This window comes from Ambystoma mexicanum, chromosome 14, assembly GCF_040938575.1.
Source record: "Ambystoma mexicanum isolate Mex_15411 chromosome 14, UKY_AmexF1_1, whole genome shotgun sequence".
Classification (NCBI taxonomy): domain Eukaryota; kingdom Metazoa; phylum Chordata; class Amphibia; order Caudata; family Ambystomatidae; genus Ambystoma; species Ambystoma mexicanum.
The window spans coordinates 606,521,129-606,540,338 of NC_090940.1; the positions used below are offsets into that span (position 1 = coordinate 606,521,129).

The 19,210-nt window shown below is 47.0% G+C and overlaps 1 protein-coding gene across 1 annotated transcript in view; it reads right to left on the reverse strand.

Moving 5' to 3' along the window:
- Positions 1 to 1,892: 1,892 nt before the first annotated feature.
- AHSA1 (activator of HSP90 ATPase activity 1) overlaps positions 1,893 to 19,210 on the reverse strand; it is a 164,108-nt gene continuing 146,790 nt past the window's right edge. The window contains exons 8-9 of the mRNA XM_069637993.1: positions 4,971 to 5,022; positions 1,893 to 2,464 (exon numbers count right to left, since the gene is read on the reverse strand). Coding sequence (XP_069494094.1) covers positions 2,292 to 2,464; positions 4,971 to 5,022 — 225 coding nt within the window. The 3' untranslated portion in view covers positions 1,893 to 2,291. The remainder of the gene's footprint in view (positions 2,465 to 4,970; positions 5,023 to 19,210) is intronic.

Sequence of the window (19,210 nt, forward strand, 5' to 3'; positions counted from 1 at the left end):
GGTCGTCGGGTCGGAGGAGGATGCCATCGATATCGAGGTAAATAGTAGTTATTATATACGTTATCTTTGACGAGAACTGAGCAACGGTGTTCCGAGGCACAACGAAGCGCGGAAAAACGGAACTGAGCAACGGACGCTGCGCGCGGCCTTTATAGGCAGGATGACGTCGACGTCGGCACGGAGGCCGTCGAGGGTCATCGACTTGGCGATCATCGACGCGCAGCGCCCTCTGGCGAAAAAATTTTCCGAGGCCAGCAAAGCTGAAGGATTTCTATCTAAGATAAGGAATACGTCGGAGGACACAATCCCTTCGAAGTGGAAGTACACTTTTAAATTAGTACACGGAGGACTGAACAAACAGAGCAGCCGTCGTCCTACATTCAAGGAATACCCCCAACCTCGCAGCATGAACCGTCACGCACACTACATAGCCTTAACCATAAACAAAATAAGATGCATACTGAAGAAAACCGGTTCATGGCAAAGATAAATCAGATCATGCAAGTGGTGCTCAAGTGGCCACGCTTCATAGTGCCTTGAAACGGTATCCAGTCATTCATTGTTTCGCTATTCAGTGTTTTAAACCGAAAACAAAAAATAAGATTCAATTGGATTCCGTCTGCAAAAAAATATTGTGTTAAAGATTTGGGATATAACTATTAGAAACGGAAAGGGGCTGGCTGAGGGAGCTTCAGTGGTAGAAAAGTAGGTCGGGAGTCCTAGTTAAAAAAAAATGACTTGCTAGTTCGTAACTGCATGTATAATGTATGTTCCATTAGAATTTTTTTTTTTTTTGCAAGCACAATTTTTAAAAACGTTTGTGTGTATTGCAACTCTACAAGGATCCACTAGATGGCACTCCCAGTCAAGAGAGCAATGAAACAAAAGTAAACAGATGTGTTGGCGATTAGTGTACGTAGAAATTAGGCCGGAAGAAAAGCTTACCAAAAAATGTTATTTTTGGGAGTGACAAAGATTTGTTTTTATTTAAATGAAAAGTTCAATTAAGCGATGTACAGACCTATAAACCCATTGAAATCCATGGCCAGCTTGGCCCAGAGTGTATGTATAGAAGGAATAGGTCTACACAATGCAACTTCTTAAACAAGAGCACCTGCGTGGCGCGAATAAACTGCATGGGTAGTAAACGCGGGACTTGCACCTCTGAGGCTCGCTGGAGGCAGATTACTGCATTCTATACAGGGCACCCGCCAGACAACGGTGCATAGCGCCTGCGCCCACACGCCGCACAGACTGGCGGGCCACTCTAGGAGAGTGCGTGGAGTCATACGTTTAGCTTCTGGCGAGTGCCTACGCGTGCCTACGCGCTACCATGTCAATACAGCTTCCCCCCCCCCCGTTTTACGCCAGGAGATATGACCTCAGGAGGAACCAACCTAACACCAGACAGACAAGTGATTCAGAAAAGGAAAACATCTCCCAAACGGCATGAAAGAAAAGTGGGGAGCGTTTAGGCACAAATAATGACATAAAAACATATGATATAGAACAAACACATGCAATGGTCCCTCTCCAACAGAGCAACATAATGAAATACACATTGGCACCCTAGTGCTTAAGCCTTACCAGAGCCCGTACGACTCACGGTTGTCCTGAGGGCTCCGGTTCAAAGAGGTCTGTTCAGTGTTGGACTTCAAATCCCATTTATCAATGTTACATTATTTAGAACACAATCTGCACACTGGCAGCAGAAAATATGTAACGCGAGCTTGTCACCAGATCACTCTTCTAGAGGAAACTGGTAGCTTTCTGAAGGCTGTTGGTGCTTGGACTCTTCCTTTCAAGCAGTACTTCCACAGATGTTCCCTCCAGCAGCATGTTGCATGTCACAAACACTAAACATCAGCACTGGAAATAGGCACAAGTGGGGGGACATTGCAAACATATTTTATTTTGTTTTAAAAAGGTTACGATCCAATAGTGTTCTCCGTTGCAGGCACGGTGGTAGACACTGTATCCCGTAACTCTGCGACACTGTACATCACCCCCCCTACATCAAGACACACAATCCCACATACAAACTGTGTTCTCAAGCTAAACTACAAAATCCAAAAGTTTCACCAACTCCTTTTCTCACAAAGGACGTGAACGTGTAGGCCTGTGAGGGGGAGGGTTAGCCTTTCTCTGCCCTCTCCCCGAGGGAAACTGTTCTTGCAGGATTCTTCATCCAGAAAGCCACCAAAGAAAGCAAGAAGATGCAGGACAAGTTAAATAAATTTCAATCCACAGGGAGAATTTCAGGTTTAAAAAATTAAATAAACAGCCAGGTCTTAAAATAATCGTGCTCCGAATCCAAATGTCTGCCGAATGGCCTCAAAGTAGTGCCGCCTCCAGCCTTCCTTGGTCATAGCTTCTTCGCTGGAAGGAACCCCCACCCCATCCAGTTGGAGGTCAGTCTCTCCGCCCTTGTCATGAAACAGCAGTGTGATCTCGGCCTGATGTCCTACAAAGGCAAAATATGCAATACAATATTTAGATGCAAATGGCATAAAACAGGTTAAATTCTCTTCCGTATACTATGCTCCTTGAATTTAGCAATTATAATAAACGGCGGCACATTGCAAATAACTGAGCCCATGCAAGTATTACAGTACAATACCATCCAAACATAGGGTAGTGCATAAAAACTGCAGCCAAAAGGGGCTATATAGGATAGTGGTAATTAAAGGAACGCTACCTGGCAAGGGTGTAGAAGCCCCTTAGTTAAAAACGGATGGGTTGGAGTCCCATGCACTTGACTGAAATAGTAGAATTCGCTCATTGGACCATGAAGAGTTACTACAGTGAGTAACATTTGCAGGTATGAGAGGAACACAGTGCCCAAATGACTAACTTCAGTGCGCTACTGTGGCAAAATGACTGCAGGAATGCAAGGGTGGGCAGTAGTGAAACCACTTACTCGGCCCTTACAGTTCCACAAACCAACAGTGATCCCAATCATAAAGGTAAAACAGACAAGAGATACTCCTTCGCCCTTTGGGGTAACATGGGCTGAGGGAAGACTATACACTGAAGAGGGGCATGCGATTCTGTAGTAACCCAAACAGCAAACTATAACAGTCCAAATTACCACACACCTAGTGAACTTGGTGTTTAACGTGTAACCCTATTTTAAAAAAAAAACATGTATGATATTTATACAGTGTATTCTCTCTGGGAGAATATTGGGACCCCCCCCCCTCCCAACCGACCTCGAGTAAAGCTGGACTTTCCTGCCATAGCTACTACCCCCACCCCCCCCCCCCCCCCAAGAGTTTGGTGCATCTTTTTGAGGGGGGGTTGATTAATGGCATCACATCCCTTACCATAGAGGTGTGGAAAAATCTCATGAAAACTTTCAATAAAATGCTTATGATGCACAAGAGACACAGATTCTTCTCGGGTGTTGCCAGGATCTTGCAGAAGAGCCGTAACCATTGGATGGCAGGGAATCACCTAAAGCTGAACACTGGGAAAACGAGCTAGTAAGAGTAGGACAGATGCCCACATCGGGGGACTGCTTCAGTGTGCCCATTATCACCTCGGCATGCAACAGAAGATTCAGATTTGACTTTGTGGAGCTGATCAATCAGTGGATGCTTCTTTGCTACGAAAACTCGAAAAAAGGAATATAAAAAGCACATGCCCATGGTCCCTGCCCTAGATCCCTGCTGTCTCCGGACCCTCCGTCTCCGAAATCCTACCATTTGATCTAGATTACAGGAGTTTAATACATGGCCCTGCCTGGCTAGAGGGAACCATGGCTCCAGTTCTACTACAGAATTCCACAGCCCTACTGGCCTTTGTAGTTAGTCACCATTTTAATATTACGGCCAGGCTCTCATCGATTCACTTGTTGCCAGCCCAAGGATCGATGCATTCTTCATTGTTAATTTATAAAAACCCCACTCTCCTTCCTAAAACTTCAAAATGACTTCTCACCTACACGCCAACTGCTTTCTCCTATTGCTATGCGCCTGATCAAAGATGTGATACTCTAGTCAAGAGGTTACTCCTTCTCTGCACTCACTCCCACTTTAAAGAATTCACTTCCTGGTGCGTTGCTTACTAACACCAACTACCTCTCTTTCCACTGCTGCTGCAAAACATCTCTTCCCACAGCAATACTTCTATCCTGAAGGCCACCGAGTCAGCGTTGCAATACCTTTGGCAATTGAACGCTTTATAAAACCCAAATCCAAAACGAGAGGTTGCCAAAGCAAGAGGCCCAACCAAACATTTTGTAGGCACAGCTGTTCATTTTGGATGTTAGAACGGATGGTGTAGGCAAGCCTTCCGAAAAACAACCTGTTCTGGAGACAGTCTATTCCTCATGGAGAGGTTTCATACATGCTCTTCCCTCAAAGAATGTATTATTCAAAACATCATATCCTGGAGAAGAGGCTTTTATCCTGACATTCCTCCATTTCGCTTAGTCTTTGGCTTAAAACACTAAAAATGCACCCATGTAAGGAGCTGCTCTATGTTGAAGTAGACACGTGAAATGCTAGTGGAGGCACCCAAATGGAGGATTGTTTCAGGAAACCTTTCCTACCCCGCCACCCCCACCCAAACTCCTCCAAACAATTGAGCACAGCCAAAGCATGGCAATCTAAAAGATGCTGTGCCCAACCGAAAACTCCCACATGATATCAAAAGGGAGATTAGCAATCCAACAATGAATATCATCACAGGGGCACACGTTTTGAAATCTCACGCAAGTCTCAAATTGGCAGTATTTATAAACAGTAAAAAACAACGGCTGAAGTTTGGCTTCACATAACTCATGAAACCAGAACTAGGTTTAATTAAACTATTAAAGTAAACATTGTTCACTGCAGCATTTGTCAAATGTGTTCTTGTAGATTCTAATCTGCACGGCCGATGACAAATGACTATGGGAGGATGTGGTTACTCATTGCAAATACAGCGCAATCTGTTCAAGCCACACAGATTTCATCAACACTTACCAGCAGGCCAAGACTTAAACCGCCATTTCATTGCAATCTTTCTGTCCGGGATCTAGGAGATAAAAGATACCAGTGAATTTGTGTTTTTGCAGTCCTATTTGGAAAACATCAGTTTCGGAATAAGTATCATTGGAATCCTAGGTCTCAATTCTGGCACCTTCATGAAGCCCAATAAACGATTAAAACACTTACACAAGGGACCTCAACACTTCTGAGAAGGGAATTCTCTTTAAGTCACAAATCATCTCAAAATTAAGGAAAAATATGTGAATGGCTAAGGCTTCTGCAAATGCCCAAGCCCACCAATGCAGAGAAAACGACTGAGCAAGTCAGAGTGTGTGGCAATGGGAGAGAACTTGGAAGAGCAATGATGTGTGCATATTTTACTTTTTGTTAGGTAAGATTTTCAAAGAACTGGTAAATCTTCCTGATCTGGTTCAACCCCAGAACTTTTTGCTTTATTAGTGGGATATCTTTCCAGAATACCTCAGTGAGTGGAAACCTTTTTCCACACTCACATAATCTTTAAATCTTTATGGGTGTCATTTTTAAGACTCTCCATAGTGTCTTTTTAAAGAGATCCTCTTTAACAACCTATTGGCAATAAGTGCCTGCTGCTGGGTTGCATGGGGACTCCCCTTTAAACTCTCTTGTGCTATAACCTTGAGTGAACTACAGTTCCCATGGGTAGAAAGGATCTTTGGATCCCTTTTACATTTTATTCTGTGAAACCAGCACACCCTACCTTATGTGGAGCGCTGGGGGAGATGCAATGTATCAGAGAACGTTATATATGCCATCAAGTGCCGTTGTGCCAGTATCATGTAGGGGAAACCGCACGCAAAGCACGGGTTCGCATTAATGAACATAAATCATGTATCAGACTCAACAACAGAGCATCATCAGTAGCAAGACATTTTCATGACAGTGGATACACTGTCGCTCAACTCAAGTTTGCAGTTCTGGAAGTTATACCAACCAAAGGCCAAAACAGAAACATGAAGAAATTGAGAGCCCAGAAAGAGGCGCAATGGATAGAAAGGATGGGGTCGATCGCTCCAGATGGAATGAACGAGGAGCTAGATCTGAGCTGTATTTTATGAACAATTCTATTGTGTTTTATGGTTGAGTAACACTGAAATGTTAATATTTGGGCACATTAGTATGAATACAGGAAGGGAAATGCTTCTTGCATTTTGATGGATCTTTGATCTTTATTTTCGTTTATTCTGTTTGGTTTTGATATTTATGTTCATTATTTTTATTATTTATTTTTCATTATTATTATTGTGGTTTTAGCTTTATTAATTTTTGACAATTTTTATTTTACCACAATGTGGCAATTTTGTCCATAAGCATTGTTACGTCTTTAACGGATTGGAATGAATTCCGTTTTATTACAACATTAGGGTTAACCTATTACCACATCGTTCCAATATGGTTGCCTAACAAGCGAGAGGAAAGCTAGTCATTTGTTCGAATCTAAAATGGCCGCTCTATACAAAGCAATGGTTGCATTAGCAACAGGTTGCTGCCACAACACTTTTCTCCAGACATATCCGAGGAAGCGTCAATGCGCTCAGCTCTGGCAGATTGCTGCTATTCTAGTTACAAGTAAGTGAAATGGAATGCGAACACAAATAGGATAGCACGCAGAATAACTTAAGTGTACTTATACGCGCTCGATCGCATTACAGAGACCGAGTTGCATGCGTTAGTCTCCTGCGGACATGATCGCATGGGAAAGTGGCAGGCATACAGTCGGACCAACTAGGTCCTGAAGAATATAGTTGGTTAACGAAATATGTAAGTAACTGGTGCACTTGAAGACATTGTATTGTTTTGAATTAGTAGCCGGAATGTATTAACTAACACGCGGCAGTTCTCATTACAGAGACGACTGCTGATCAGATATTCTTTCCGCACGGGTGGACGTGCTGGTTTTTCTTTGAGCTCTGACGTTTTGAAGGTTAGTGATACCGTTTTGGCAGACGTATTGAGAGTTAAATATTGTTATGGATACATTGAGGTATACTGTGGACACCGCACTGATGATTACTTTCTTTTTTTCTCTATTATGATTTTACATTATTTTTTCGTTTTCTGTTATAATTTTTTTTTTTATTTTCACCAATTTCCGACCTTGACATGGTTCATGGGATTTGCATCATCCGAATGGAAATGGGGTAATGTATTATTGCTACTGTGTTTTTCCTTCTTTGACATATGCATCTGATATGTTGATATGCAAATGTTTTATTGATGGTGAATTATGATATTTGTGTTTGTTTAATGCAATGTTGATTTGTTTGCAATATGGAATTATGTGAAGACAGTTGAGACCGAGTATTATAAGAAAAGGTGTAATCACAGGCCCTGAAGAAGGGTTTTTCGACCTGAAATGCATAGGCCGCAGATGTGATGAATTCTGCCATTATAATTTATTTTTGATTTAAAGCAAGCGAATGAAGTTTGATTTATTAAAAATTTCTCTTGGAAAAACGGAATCAATTCAAGAATTTTTTCTATGATTATTTTTGAACTACGCCACTGAGTAGTGGAATAAGGGGGTGCAGCCCGCACCGCTGGCCACACGGCCAAGGTCTTTATCTTTCTGGTTCTTTCAGGTGCAGTATCACGGAAGCACCTTCTATAGTGGGTTTGCACCCCAAACTTATAATATTGAATTAACATTAATTACAATTGACTGTAAAAATAAGGAGTGCCCGACTCACCAACACTAATTGGAGATGCAATGTATCCCCTTTCACATTAAAACTAACAATTCTGTTATAGTGACAAGCTTACCTTCAATGGCTGGTGGCAGTGATGCCTTGTATTAATTTGGTGCACCTTTACCGTGGGCTGTGTTCACAGCTGCAGTAAAGGGCCCTAAGGGTGTCAATTGTTAACAAAATGGCCTAGTCTTTTTTCACCATTTTAGTGTTTGTTGCTTCTTGTTCCTTCCCTTGACATCCAGAGCAGGAAATTCCTTTGTGTGATTTTTGTCTTCGGCGGGAGTCCCCTGGACTCCCAACCCAGGCTCCAGCCTGTCTGTGAGAACAGGAAGTGAGGGAGGAGTCCAAAACTCCACAGCCCTTTGTCTTAAACCTTGCTTGAATGGGAACAAATCCCAGTGGCGGGCTGGCTGTCCTGATTGGACAACCAGACCACCCCTTTTTGTAAAATGCGGGGAGAGCATGCAGATGATGTGCTGTAGCTCCTGATAAATGCTGCGAACATGGAAGCTGAAGAAAAGTCGACCACTGGAACCGAAGAAGAAGATGAAGGAAAAGCGGCCGAGACAATTTCCTGCGACCAGAAAGCCTGCTCTGTGACCGGAGCCTGCTGTAGCCCATCCTTCCAATCGACACAGGGACTCTGAAAAGGATGACCCCAACCCAGAGCCTGGCAACACCCACTAGACTCAAGAAGACCTGCATTTTGAGCCATCCCAAATGTTGCTGCGACCTTGCGCTGTTGCAATACCCCAATAACTGGGACCTCAAACCATTGTGCGGTGCACGGTCTTCCGAATCTCGCTGAAACTTCAAGGGCATCCTGGTGGATCTCCAGAGACACGAACAGAGTCTGAAAAGCCCCCTCACCAGAGTGCTGGACCTTTGTAATGACGAGAATCCAACCATGATTTTCCATCTTCTTCTGTGCTCCTTGAAAAGGCGCTAAATCCGCAGAGCCGCATACAGCTGGATTCCATGGAGCTGTGGGTTGTTTTCTGTGATCGGGAGGCCTCTCATCCAGTGCACCCAGTCCCACTGCTAGAATCCTGCTATGTTGTCTTCTGTGAAGCCCCTGGACCCTCAATTCTAAAGTGAAATGCTCACTTGTTTGCCCAGTTTTTCTAAAGAACTCTGACTTGTGCTACTAAAGAACCTATTCTGACACTGCCCATTGGTCACTACTCCTACCCCTCTTCTGCCACTGAGAACACTCATGCTCCAAGAATAAGGGAAAAACTTTCAAGGGAGTGGGACTTCTGCCTAGAAAAGAAGTGTTTAAAAGTAACTTACTTGTAAAGAGTTGGTTGGTAACTGTTATTCTAAGAGTGAACAGTTGCACAAGTTTTTACTGATCTTGAATGTGTGATGCACTATTCTTAAAAGTATGGTTAACATCTTTTCTTCCTTAGCAAATGTTTTGCCAGCCTAATAGAAAATAGATGTGAATGTATTTTACCCTCCTGTGATTAGGTTGTGTCTCTTCCCAAAAGTAAAGTGTTGGTATCACCAAATTAGTCCTTCGAGGATAATTGTACGAGTGTCCCCCAACTGGGTCTTGCTTCCCCTGACTTGCTGCTATCCTGTCCAGAATAAGTCTACATTAGGTTGTTGCCTAACTAGAATAACAGTCATTCAGAAAAAGTGTAACATTGGGTTTTAATTTCCCCTCCATTGTGAAATTAAAGTATGTGGGTTTTACTTACCTTGTGTTAGCTGTGTGGCATCCAAAATAAGTTACAAGAGTTACTGCTTCCCTCAATCTGGGGTTCGCCGATTTCAAAAGCACCTGCAATTGTATATTACATCCTTCGGTTATACTCACCTAGTATAACTTATCACTAGTTCTAGGTTTTTACTGCACCTAGAATAAGTGTTCAACTATTGACCAAAAGTATATTGTCCAGTTGACTGATTAAGTGATTTGTACCGAGAATCATTATGCAACTGGAAGGGTCTGCGGCCCTTGCATTACTGAAGGTAATTATAAAAAGTAACCATTGGTTTTTTTACTCCCCAATGATAGGCTAGACCTATACACTAGTGTATGAAAAGGTTTCGACTTCCCTAGAACTACTGTTAAGTATTTAAAATAAGGTCTATACTTGGGTCTGTGTACTTTCAACTATAGTGTGTTTTAGTGCTTACTTACCCCTAGATTTATCTGGGCCTACTTTTATTTAAATAAAGTGTTTCTTTGGATCATTTGTATTACAATTTCGTTTGTACTGATTCTACATCCCTCTCTACCTCCTAAGATAAGCCTGGCTGCTCGGTCTACGCTACCATGAACGCGAGTGGTACAGCCTTATACTAAGAGTGAGTATTGTACTGCCTCAGTTGAATGGTTTTACTAAGCCCTTAGATGGACTTGAGCAAAACTGTCCTAACCCTTGGAGGGAGGGGGGGGGGGGGATTATTACTGACCAAAAATGTACTGTTTACAACAACGCAAAAACAAACAATTGCCCCATAAGCATTAAGGAGTGGGGACTGAACAAAAAGAACAATTAACCCTCCAAAAAAAGAAAATCTGTGCAGCTTTTCATAAAATATTTTAAACAGGAAAAACACATTTTACATAAGGAAGCACACTGAAGAAGGTAGGATGCTTATGAATTTCAAGCAAGATATCCGTGATGGATAAGGAGCAAGTTACTTAACTGTAACTGTTGTTCTCCAGCATGGGTTCACATGCTCATGAGTAACAGTCTTTCTCCTAACAACCAATCACTGAGCTCCGGGTCATACTGCCCTCAGCCAATGACCGGCCTCTACCTAAGCCCCTCCCCAGGCAGCCATCTTAAGATTTGGTAGCATGTAAAGTGGCAGTAGGCCCAAGAGAAGAGCCGTAGGGGGGATAGGCGGTTGGGTTTGCATGTGAATCCATGCCAGACCTATGCTGGAGAAAAACAGTTACAGGTAAGTAACTTATTCCTTCTCCAGCATGGGGTCTGGCGTGGATTCACATGCTCATGAATAAATACATAGCAGTACACACATGCACAACCACTGGCGGTGTCAAGGCTCAGGATAAGCATCTCTTACCTCCTCACCAGGCTCACCTTCAAGCGAACAGGTTGCGCAGCACTGCTTGGCTGACTCTGGACTCCTCCTTGGAATCCGTCGACGCAGTAGAATTTCATGAAGGTGTGCGTCGGCCTCCACGTAGCAGCCCTGCAGATGTCCAGCAGGGGCACACCAGGCAGGAACGCCATTGTAGCAGCGATTGTCCTGGTGGAATGGGCTCTCGGACGGCCAGGCAGCGGTCGGTTTGCCAACCGGTGACAGTAGGCGATACAGCCGTAGAGCCACTGGGAAATGGAAGCCTTGGACAGGGCCTTCCCATGGTTCACAGGACCAAAGTTCACAAAGAGCTGAGACGTTTTCCGGAAACTCTTCGTGTGGACCACAAAACTTTAGCGCTCTAGCCACATCCAGCGAGTGCGAAGTCCTTTCAGCCGACGACAAAGGCGTCGGAAACACAGGCAACACCGAGAACTCCTTTAGATGAGTCAGACGGCATCTTGGGCATCAAGGAGGGGTGTATCCTCTCGTCTTGTGGAAAGTCAAGTAAGGTGGTTTACAGGAGAGGGCCTGGATCTCACCCACTCGTAGTGCAGAGGTGATGGCCATGAGACAAGCCATTTTTTACCCCAGAAACTTGAGTGGAACAGAATGCATAGGCTCGAACGGGGGTCCCATGAGCCTAGTAAGTACCACATTGCGCTCCCATGCCGGGGCCGGAGCCTTCACCGGCAGGAACAAGCAGAATGATCCTTTGACGAATTCCTTGACCAACCGGTGCGACCACAAGGAGGGTCATCCTGGGGATAAGGTGTAGCGGGAGATAGCCATCAGATGAGGCATTAGCCAGCCCCGATTTGGCCAACGACAGCAAATAATGAAGTAGCTGAGGTGCTGTGACTCTCAGGAGGATCGATCTTCTGGGATCGGCACCAAATAGAAAATCTCTTCCACTGGAGTCCGTAGCATTTCAAATGAGACGATGCCCTAGCCTTGGCGAGAACTTCCGTGCAGTCCGCTGGGAGATCGTAGCCACCAAATTCTAGCACTGCAAGAGCCAGGCCTTCAGGTTCAGACACTCTGGATCGTGGTGAAGAATGGCACCTCCTTCCCAGACGAGAAGATCTACGACCACTGGCAGCTTGACTGGTGGGGACGTCGACATGCTGAGAAGGTGCGGGTACCAGATCTGCCTCTGCCAAGCCGGTGCGATGGTCATCCAGCACCGTCTGAGTTGACTGATGACTCGAAGCAACAATGGCAACAGAGGGAACGCATACAGAAAGAGGCCTTCTCAAGGGAATGAGAATTAGCCCCCCATGTTTCCCGCTGGGGGAACCTGCTGGCAAACCTCCAGCAGTTGGTGGCCATCGCAAACAAGTCGATCTGGGGATTGCCCCCTTTTGAGCAAACGGTTCTCCACTAGGTCCTGCCAAAGTTCCCACTCGTGGCAAGAGTGAAGCTCCCTGCTCAGAGTCTCGGCGACCATGTTCTGTACTCCTGCCAGATGAAACGGAATGAGGAACATCCCCTGGGCGACGGCCCAGTGCCATAAATCCTGCACCTCTTTGGAGATCGCTGGGGATCTGGTGCCCCCCGTTTCCTGATGTAAAACATTGTGGTGGTATTGTCTGAAGACCTGCACCACCTTGCCCTTGAGGGACGGTGGTACCATTTTAGGGCCCAAAGCATCGGCCAAAGCTCCACAACGTTGATATGCAGCGTCTTTTCCTCCGGCAACCACAGGCCTCCTGCGTGAACACTTCTGGTGTGGGCTCCCCATCCTTCCAGGGAAGCATCCGTCATGACCGTCTCCTTGTGCAGTGGGGCAACGAAATCCGCGCCTCCGGTCAGATGCGAACGCACGCCCGACCACCTTCTCACCCGACGGAACCCCCCCCGTTGAGAGCGATTTTGTCTTGGAAGCTTCCAGATACCTGGATCCACCGGGCGTCGAGGAACTCCTGCAGAGGGCGCATCCGTAACCTGCAGAGCCGGATCAGATAAATGCACAACATCATCATGCCCAGTAGAGACTTGATGGCCCTCACCGTGGTGATCTTCAGAGACAACAGCCGTTGCACCTTGCCCAAAAAGGCCGCTACCACCTTTTCAGACGGCGACACTAGGCATGACACCATGTTGAGCCGGGATCCCAGGAACAGCGCGTCCTGCGATGGCGTCAAGCAGGAATTTGCATAATTCACCGATAAACCCAGATCCGTCAGTAGGCGGACCGTCCTAGCCATGTTTTCGACTGCGATGTCCCTCCATTCGGCCCAGATGAGTCAGTCGTCCAAGTTAGGGTAGACATGGATCCCTTGCAGTCGCAGAAGGCACTTGGTGAAGACTCTGGGCGGCGACTTCAGCCTGAAAGGAAGTGCCTTGAATTAGTAATGCTTCCCCTGAACGACGAAGAGCAGAACTTGCAGCGTCATTTGTGAAGGGGAATGTGGAAGTACGCATTTTCCACATCCAACGAAAACAGAAAGTCTCCCTCTTGCAGCTGTCCAAGCATGTGTTGAAGAGTGACCATTCGGAACTCCTGGGACTTTATGAATTTGTTTAGTTGTCGCAGATTGAGAATGGGCCTCCAGCCCCCAGTCTTCTTTCGCACGAGGAAGTACAACTCCAGAGCCGCTTTGGAACTAGCTCCATCGCCCTTTTCTTTAGCATGACCCAAACTTCCAGCAGTGTTAGGCAGAAACCTGTGCAGCTCCCATAGGGACCACTGCAAAAAGCTTAAGACTACAGGTGTTAGCAGTAAACCCAATTGGTAGCAGTCTTTACCACCCAGATTTACCTGGTAGCTGTGGCTGAGCAGTCAGACTTCTCTCAAGAAGAGTTAGGCAGTATATAGAGTATACACATTAGGTACAAAGAGACAGTAGCACAAGCAAACACTGACCAGAGCTTTGGTATAAAAGTATATCATTATTTAAAAACACACTTATAAAAATACACTGGCACAAATATGTCATGCAAATTCAAACACAGTCACTAGAAATAAATACACCTCCCTAATTAATTATTTGACAAGTCTAGGTTAGTGCACCACTTATTTAGCAAAACAGAGATGAGCTCTTAACCATAGATGGCACTCCAATAATGATTTAAAAAGGGAGAGAAAAGGCAGAAATTGTAAAACACACAATACCAACACTTTTAAAGAACCACAGCAAGTCAAGAAAGGCAGGGTCTACTGTAGAGAAAAAAGTTCATAGGCCAGGCCCACTCTTGGAGAGCAAGGCGCAATGTGCCCAAGATCACACAGTTGAAGTACACTTTAAAAGTCTTTGCAGATAGTTCAAAAAGGAGTTGGATCAGTTCAGAAAAGTTAGTTAACAGGTCCGAGGTCACCCCAGGATAGAGAGTCAAGGATTTACAGGACACCTTGAACAGTGTTGCAAGGCAGAGCAGGCGGGACAGAGTACCTGAAATGGTGACAAAGCTCCAGCGGGGGCAGTTGTTCCTGGCAGCGGGTGCAAGTCGGTGCTTCGTCCAGGGGAAGAAAAGATCTCGACGTGGAGGAAAGCTGGAGGTCGTTGCACTGCCAGGGAAGAAACCAGCCGCAGAGTTTCCCGGTTAAAAGGTACTACACTTTTATTCGTGGTAGTGGTGAAGCGTGGCTATCCGGCCGCCGGGGTGCTTGGCACGGGCGATTCGACCACGAGACAATCCAGGAAGGCGAAAAAGGCGAACTGGTTAACCTCACCAGCTCAAAGGAAGAAGACTATCCTGGAAGAAGATCTCCTCTGTCGTTGGGAAGTAGTGAATTCGGTTCAGCAGGGCTCCACCGGTGGGGTCTTCGTTGCAGGTCAGCTCAGCTTCTCAGTCTTCGGATTCTTTAGGTCCTGTGGCGACTTCTGAAGTTCCAGTCCCGAAAGCCCTGCTTTTATGCAGAAAACCCCCATTCATCAGTCCTAGCTGTCACTCAAACATGCTAAGTGGTGAGCCGGGCGGCTCACCACTGGGCCAATCACACAAGAGTGCAACTTGCGTTGCCGAGTCAACGGAGTCCAGGGTGCCTATTTCCCCCCCTCCCACACATCCTGTAGACCCAGACAGAGTGACACCACTTTTGGAGGCTTCTGTGCAGAAGCCCGCCAAAAGTGGAACAAAGGGCTCGACTTGGGTTGGAGTTACAGAGGCGAACACAAACGCCATTTTAAAACCGAGTCCTGGCAAAAAGACGCAACCGGGGAATAAATATTAAATAAATAACCCGGCGGTATCTTTAACATTGCACCAAAAAAGTGGTGTGTTTAAAATGAATGGGAAAATCCCATAGGAAATATTCCGGTGGAATATTTCGCGTGGTAACCACTGCCACCAGCCAGAAACTCGACAAGGGGGGTGGACTGGACAGTGCCCCCTTGAAAAACAGACCCAGAGGCAATCGAATTACCCCTACCAGTACTTCCACAATATGATGTTTTGCACTGGTTCTGTTCATAATTTAAGACTAGTAAAGTCAATGGTGACTTTACATGCCCTGGGAGACAGTCAGTCCCAGGGTATGGAGTCTATGTTTGGGGGCCACTATGACACCCCTGTGTTACTGCACTGAGGGTGCTGTGTACCACTTACCAAAAACACATGAAGCCCTATGGAGTAAAAGACCCCATAGCCCATAAAACACATTACAAAGTCAAAGGACATTCTCAAATCATGTCCAAGAGTGGGAGAAAAAGAGTCTCCTCTTAGCAGGAGAAAAAATTAAACCCCAAAAATCCAGCAAAGCTGCTGGGGGACTCACTAGGTTTGGGAAATTAGCATTTACAGAGAATTCTCCCTAACAAGCAGCAGCTGAGGGATGTGGTTTTCCTGCCGGCCACTGGTGGTATTTGGGGACACTTTAGTTGGACTCTAGAGTGTCTGTGGGCGAGAGCATTCAGCACCTAACGGTCGGTGGAGATGGTCTTCCACACGCTGACAAATTCCGCCAGCCTCCTACCGGGGTGCACGGGTAGGTGCCCGACGTCCTGGTCGGTTAATTCTTGCTTGGAGGTAGACAGGCTGCCTTGGGGTCCCTGGCGACAAAGTCATCCTCCTCCGAAGGCCTTGGAGCAGCCTCTGTTGGTTTCCTGGGCCGAGGAGCTGGAGGGTTGTCGGTAAAATGAGGAGGCCCCGCCGTAACCTTTCATAGATCGGGGAGTCTTGCTTCCTGAGGACCAAAAAGACAGCCACCGCTACTTCAGCGTGCCCAGGGCATGTGCCGTCTGACCGCCTTGAAAGCTTGTAGGGACTCAGCCACTGCCTTCCCGAAAAGATTATCTCTGTTGAACGGCATGTCCAAAACACTTGTCTGAACCTCCTGTCAAAAGTTGGTGGCCTTGAAGGGGCGTGGCCAGCTACCGAACGATGTGGACGTGAGCCTTCGAGCTCCCAGCCCCGCTACATACATCCTGCTTAAATTGCCTGCCATCCATGTCGAACGACAATTATTAATCACACCATCGGCGAGGGGAACCGCTGCTGCGAACTTTTGTGAGAAAATCGAAGCGAAAAGTATGACGGCGAGGCGTCCGCAGGACAGAGATCTCCCCAAAGTGTCCCGAGGGAGCGATTCCAAGATGGCGCCGGGCTACGTGCCGATGTAAACCTGCCTACGCAGCAAAGATACGAGATTGTGAACGGACGCCGGCTAAAGGAGACGAGAGGTGCAGAGAGCGGACCTGCGGCGTCCCCCGACGCGGTGGGGGTGCGGGTGGACAGTAACAGACGGTGAGGCACGGAGCGGGGCTACGTGGGGGTTGCCCACGAGAGGAAGGCCGCCTCGTCTCCACCCCGACGCCCGTCCCGTTGAGGGGGGGTGGCAAGCTTCCCGCTCGTCCGCCAGGCGGTCCGGGAGAGAGCAAGTGCTACGCCTGGAGGGGACGCACACAGGGACAGGCCCGATCGAAGGGGCAGTGATCACGGCTGCGCCACCGCATGAGTGTTAGGGAGAAGCCTGCAAAAGAAGACCCTGAGGCGCCTCAGACCAAGACTTGTCCCCGTGCCAAGCCCTAACTGGCCCCCACACAAATCAAAAGGTGTTCACCGGACTCACTGGCAGCACATGTCACGCAGAAACTCCAGTGTAAAGACCTCGGACATGGGAAAAGAAAAATCCAGAAAAACAGGTACTCAAAGCAAAATGTATCAATTCACCACTGCCGCGGCGAATGCACCAGTAGAGCAGGACTGCAATGAAACAATGGAGGAGGAAACAGGAGCAATCTCTCTGAAGGACATTATGGCGGAGATCGCCGATTCCCGTGCCTCCATGGAACAGAAAATCGATGGGATAAGCGTGGATGTCTCGCTGTTACGCAATGATCTCCAAAAATTGACGTCCCGCACCGGTGAGGCTGAGCAGCGTATATCTGGGACGGAGGATGGACTAAGGGGCCTGGAGCAGCAACTACACAGAACCACGGCCCGCCTGGAGGTATTGGAAGCGAGAGTAGACAAAGGAGAGGGCAGGTCGAGACGGAACAATGTACGCATCCTAGGCTTGCCTGAGAAGGCCGAAGGTGACTGCATGGAACTGTTCCTGGAACAATGGCTCATCGACCTGTTTGACAAAAAGAGCTTCTCCAAATTCTTCGATAGAACGAGCTCACCGAGTGCCCACGGGGCGTCCCCCGCCTGGATCCCCGCCATGCACGGTGGTGGCACGGTTCCTGAATTAGAGATCGGGACGCATTGTTGCAAATGGCACGCACAAGGGGCTCGATCACCCATAATGGCTCCAGAATTGCCATATTTCCGGACTATACAAGAGAAGTGCAAAAGGCAAGGCAATCATTTGAGCAAATCAAAAGACAGCTGCACTCTCTAATTGTCAAATATGGCCTAATCTTTCCGGCCCAACTGAAAATTTTCCATAAAGGGACGACGGTCCACTTCACTGACCCTAAAGAGGCATGGAGGTGGGCAGAACTACACATAGATGGCGACTGGAGACCGAATCGAAGAAGCAGACCCGCGCTTCCTGGAAATCCTCCGGCCAGAGACCCCCTACCGGACCAGCCACCGAACCGTGATGACATTATGCCACCACTTGTGGGGGAGGGCTGAGGCGGGAGACAAGGCACTAGCGATCACCCAAAATGGCGGGACCCATGACGGAGGATCGGCATCCGATGGAAACAACGCAACAAGGTATTTGACACTGATGAGGAAATATATAGCGGCCGTTTCGGACACACGCACCCCCCCCAGTTACGTGGGAACAGTTGTAGAAGTTGTAAGGGTTGTTAACTGTTTCCGAGCAAACCATTGGCGAGCTCGGACTAATGTTCGGGCGACAGATACTTCATGTTGGGGCGGGGTATGGGGAGTGGGTAGGGGAGTTTGAAATTGCATCAGAAGTTATTTGTTTAGTTCCTTGTTTTAAAATGGCCCGTGGCTCCACTCGGGCACAGAAGTTACAGCACACTATAGGTCGGGATCTGGCTCCCACCGGAAAGATAAAGTTCGCTACCATACGACACACTCAGCACAACCCGCCACGCCCAATGCCCATCTGATATGATGGAATCCAACAACAGGAATAATACCAAGTTCATTAAGATTATGACCTGGAATGTGAACGGGCTGGGCAGTAGCATTAAGAGGCGCCTTGTTTTACAACAACTAAATCGACATGCGCCAGACGCAGCCTTCCTAACGGAAACCCACCTAGCGGGCACGAACTGCAAACTTTTCAAGCAATCAAATTACCGCATAGCATTTCACTCAGGCTTTTCCATGAGGGCCCGGGGAGTCCTGATCCTAATACACAGGCGATTGCCCTTCAAACTGTTAACCGTTGCACAGGACACGGGAGGCAGATATGTACATATAACCGGGACTCTCTGGGGACGCACCATATCCATGTTAGCCATTTATGCCCCACCGACCTTATTTACCTCCCTAATCGACGACTTAACACCCGTAATCACTGCAGATCCCTCGAGCTTGGTGATAGTGGGGGGGGGAAGACTTCAATGAGGTAATGAACCTGGAGCTTGATCGCACACATGTCCGCGCGAGAAACCCCCTCCACGCGCACTAAATTAGCCACATTTACGGATGCCATGGGACTGAAAGATGTGTGGAGGCACCTACATCCTGAAACGAGGGAATACTCGTTCCTATCTGGGGCACATGCCTCATTATCAAGGCTGGACTACTTTTTTCTGCCAAAATCTGAAATACACCTAGTAAGTGCAGCGCAATTCCTACCCATGGGCATATCAGACCACTCCCCACTCATGATAGACATCAACACCGATAGACCGACCCCCCCCCCCCCCCACCTACCTGGCGGCTGAACAGTTACTACCTGGGTTTCCCAGAACTGTTGGAGCATGTACAAAAAACTACAGAATTGTACTTTGAAGTGAACGAACACTCTGTAGGCAGCCCAACAACTGTATGGGAAGCATATAAACCGGTATTAAGGGGAGATTATCTCCTGGATTGCGGCCCATAAGAAAAAACAAG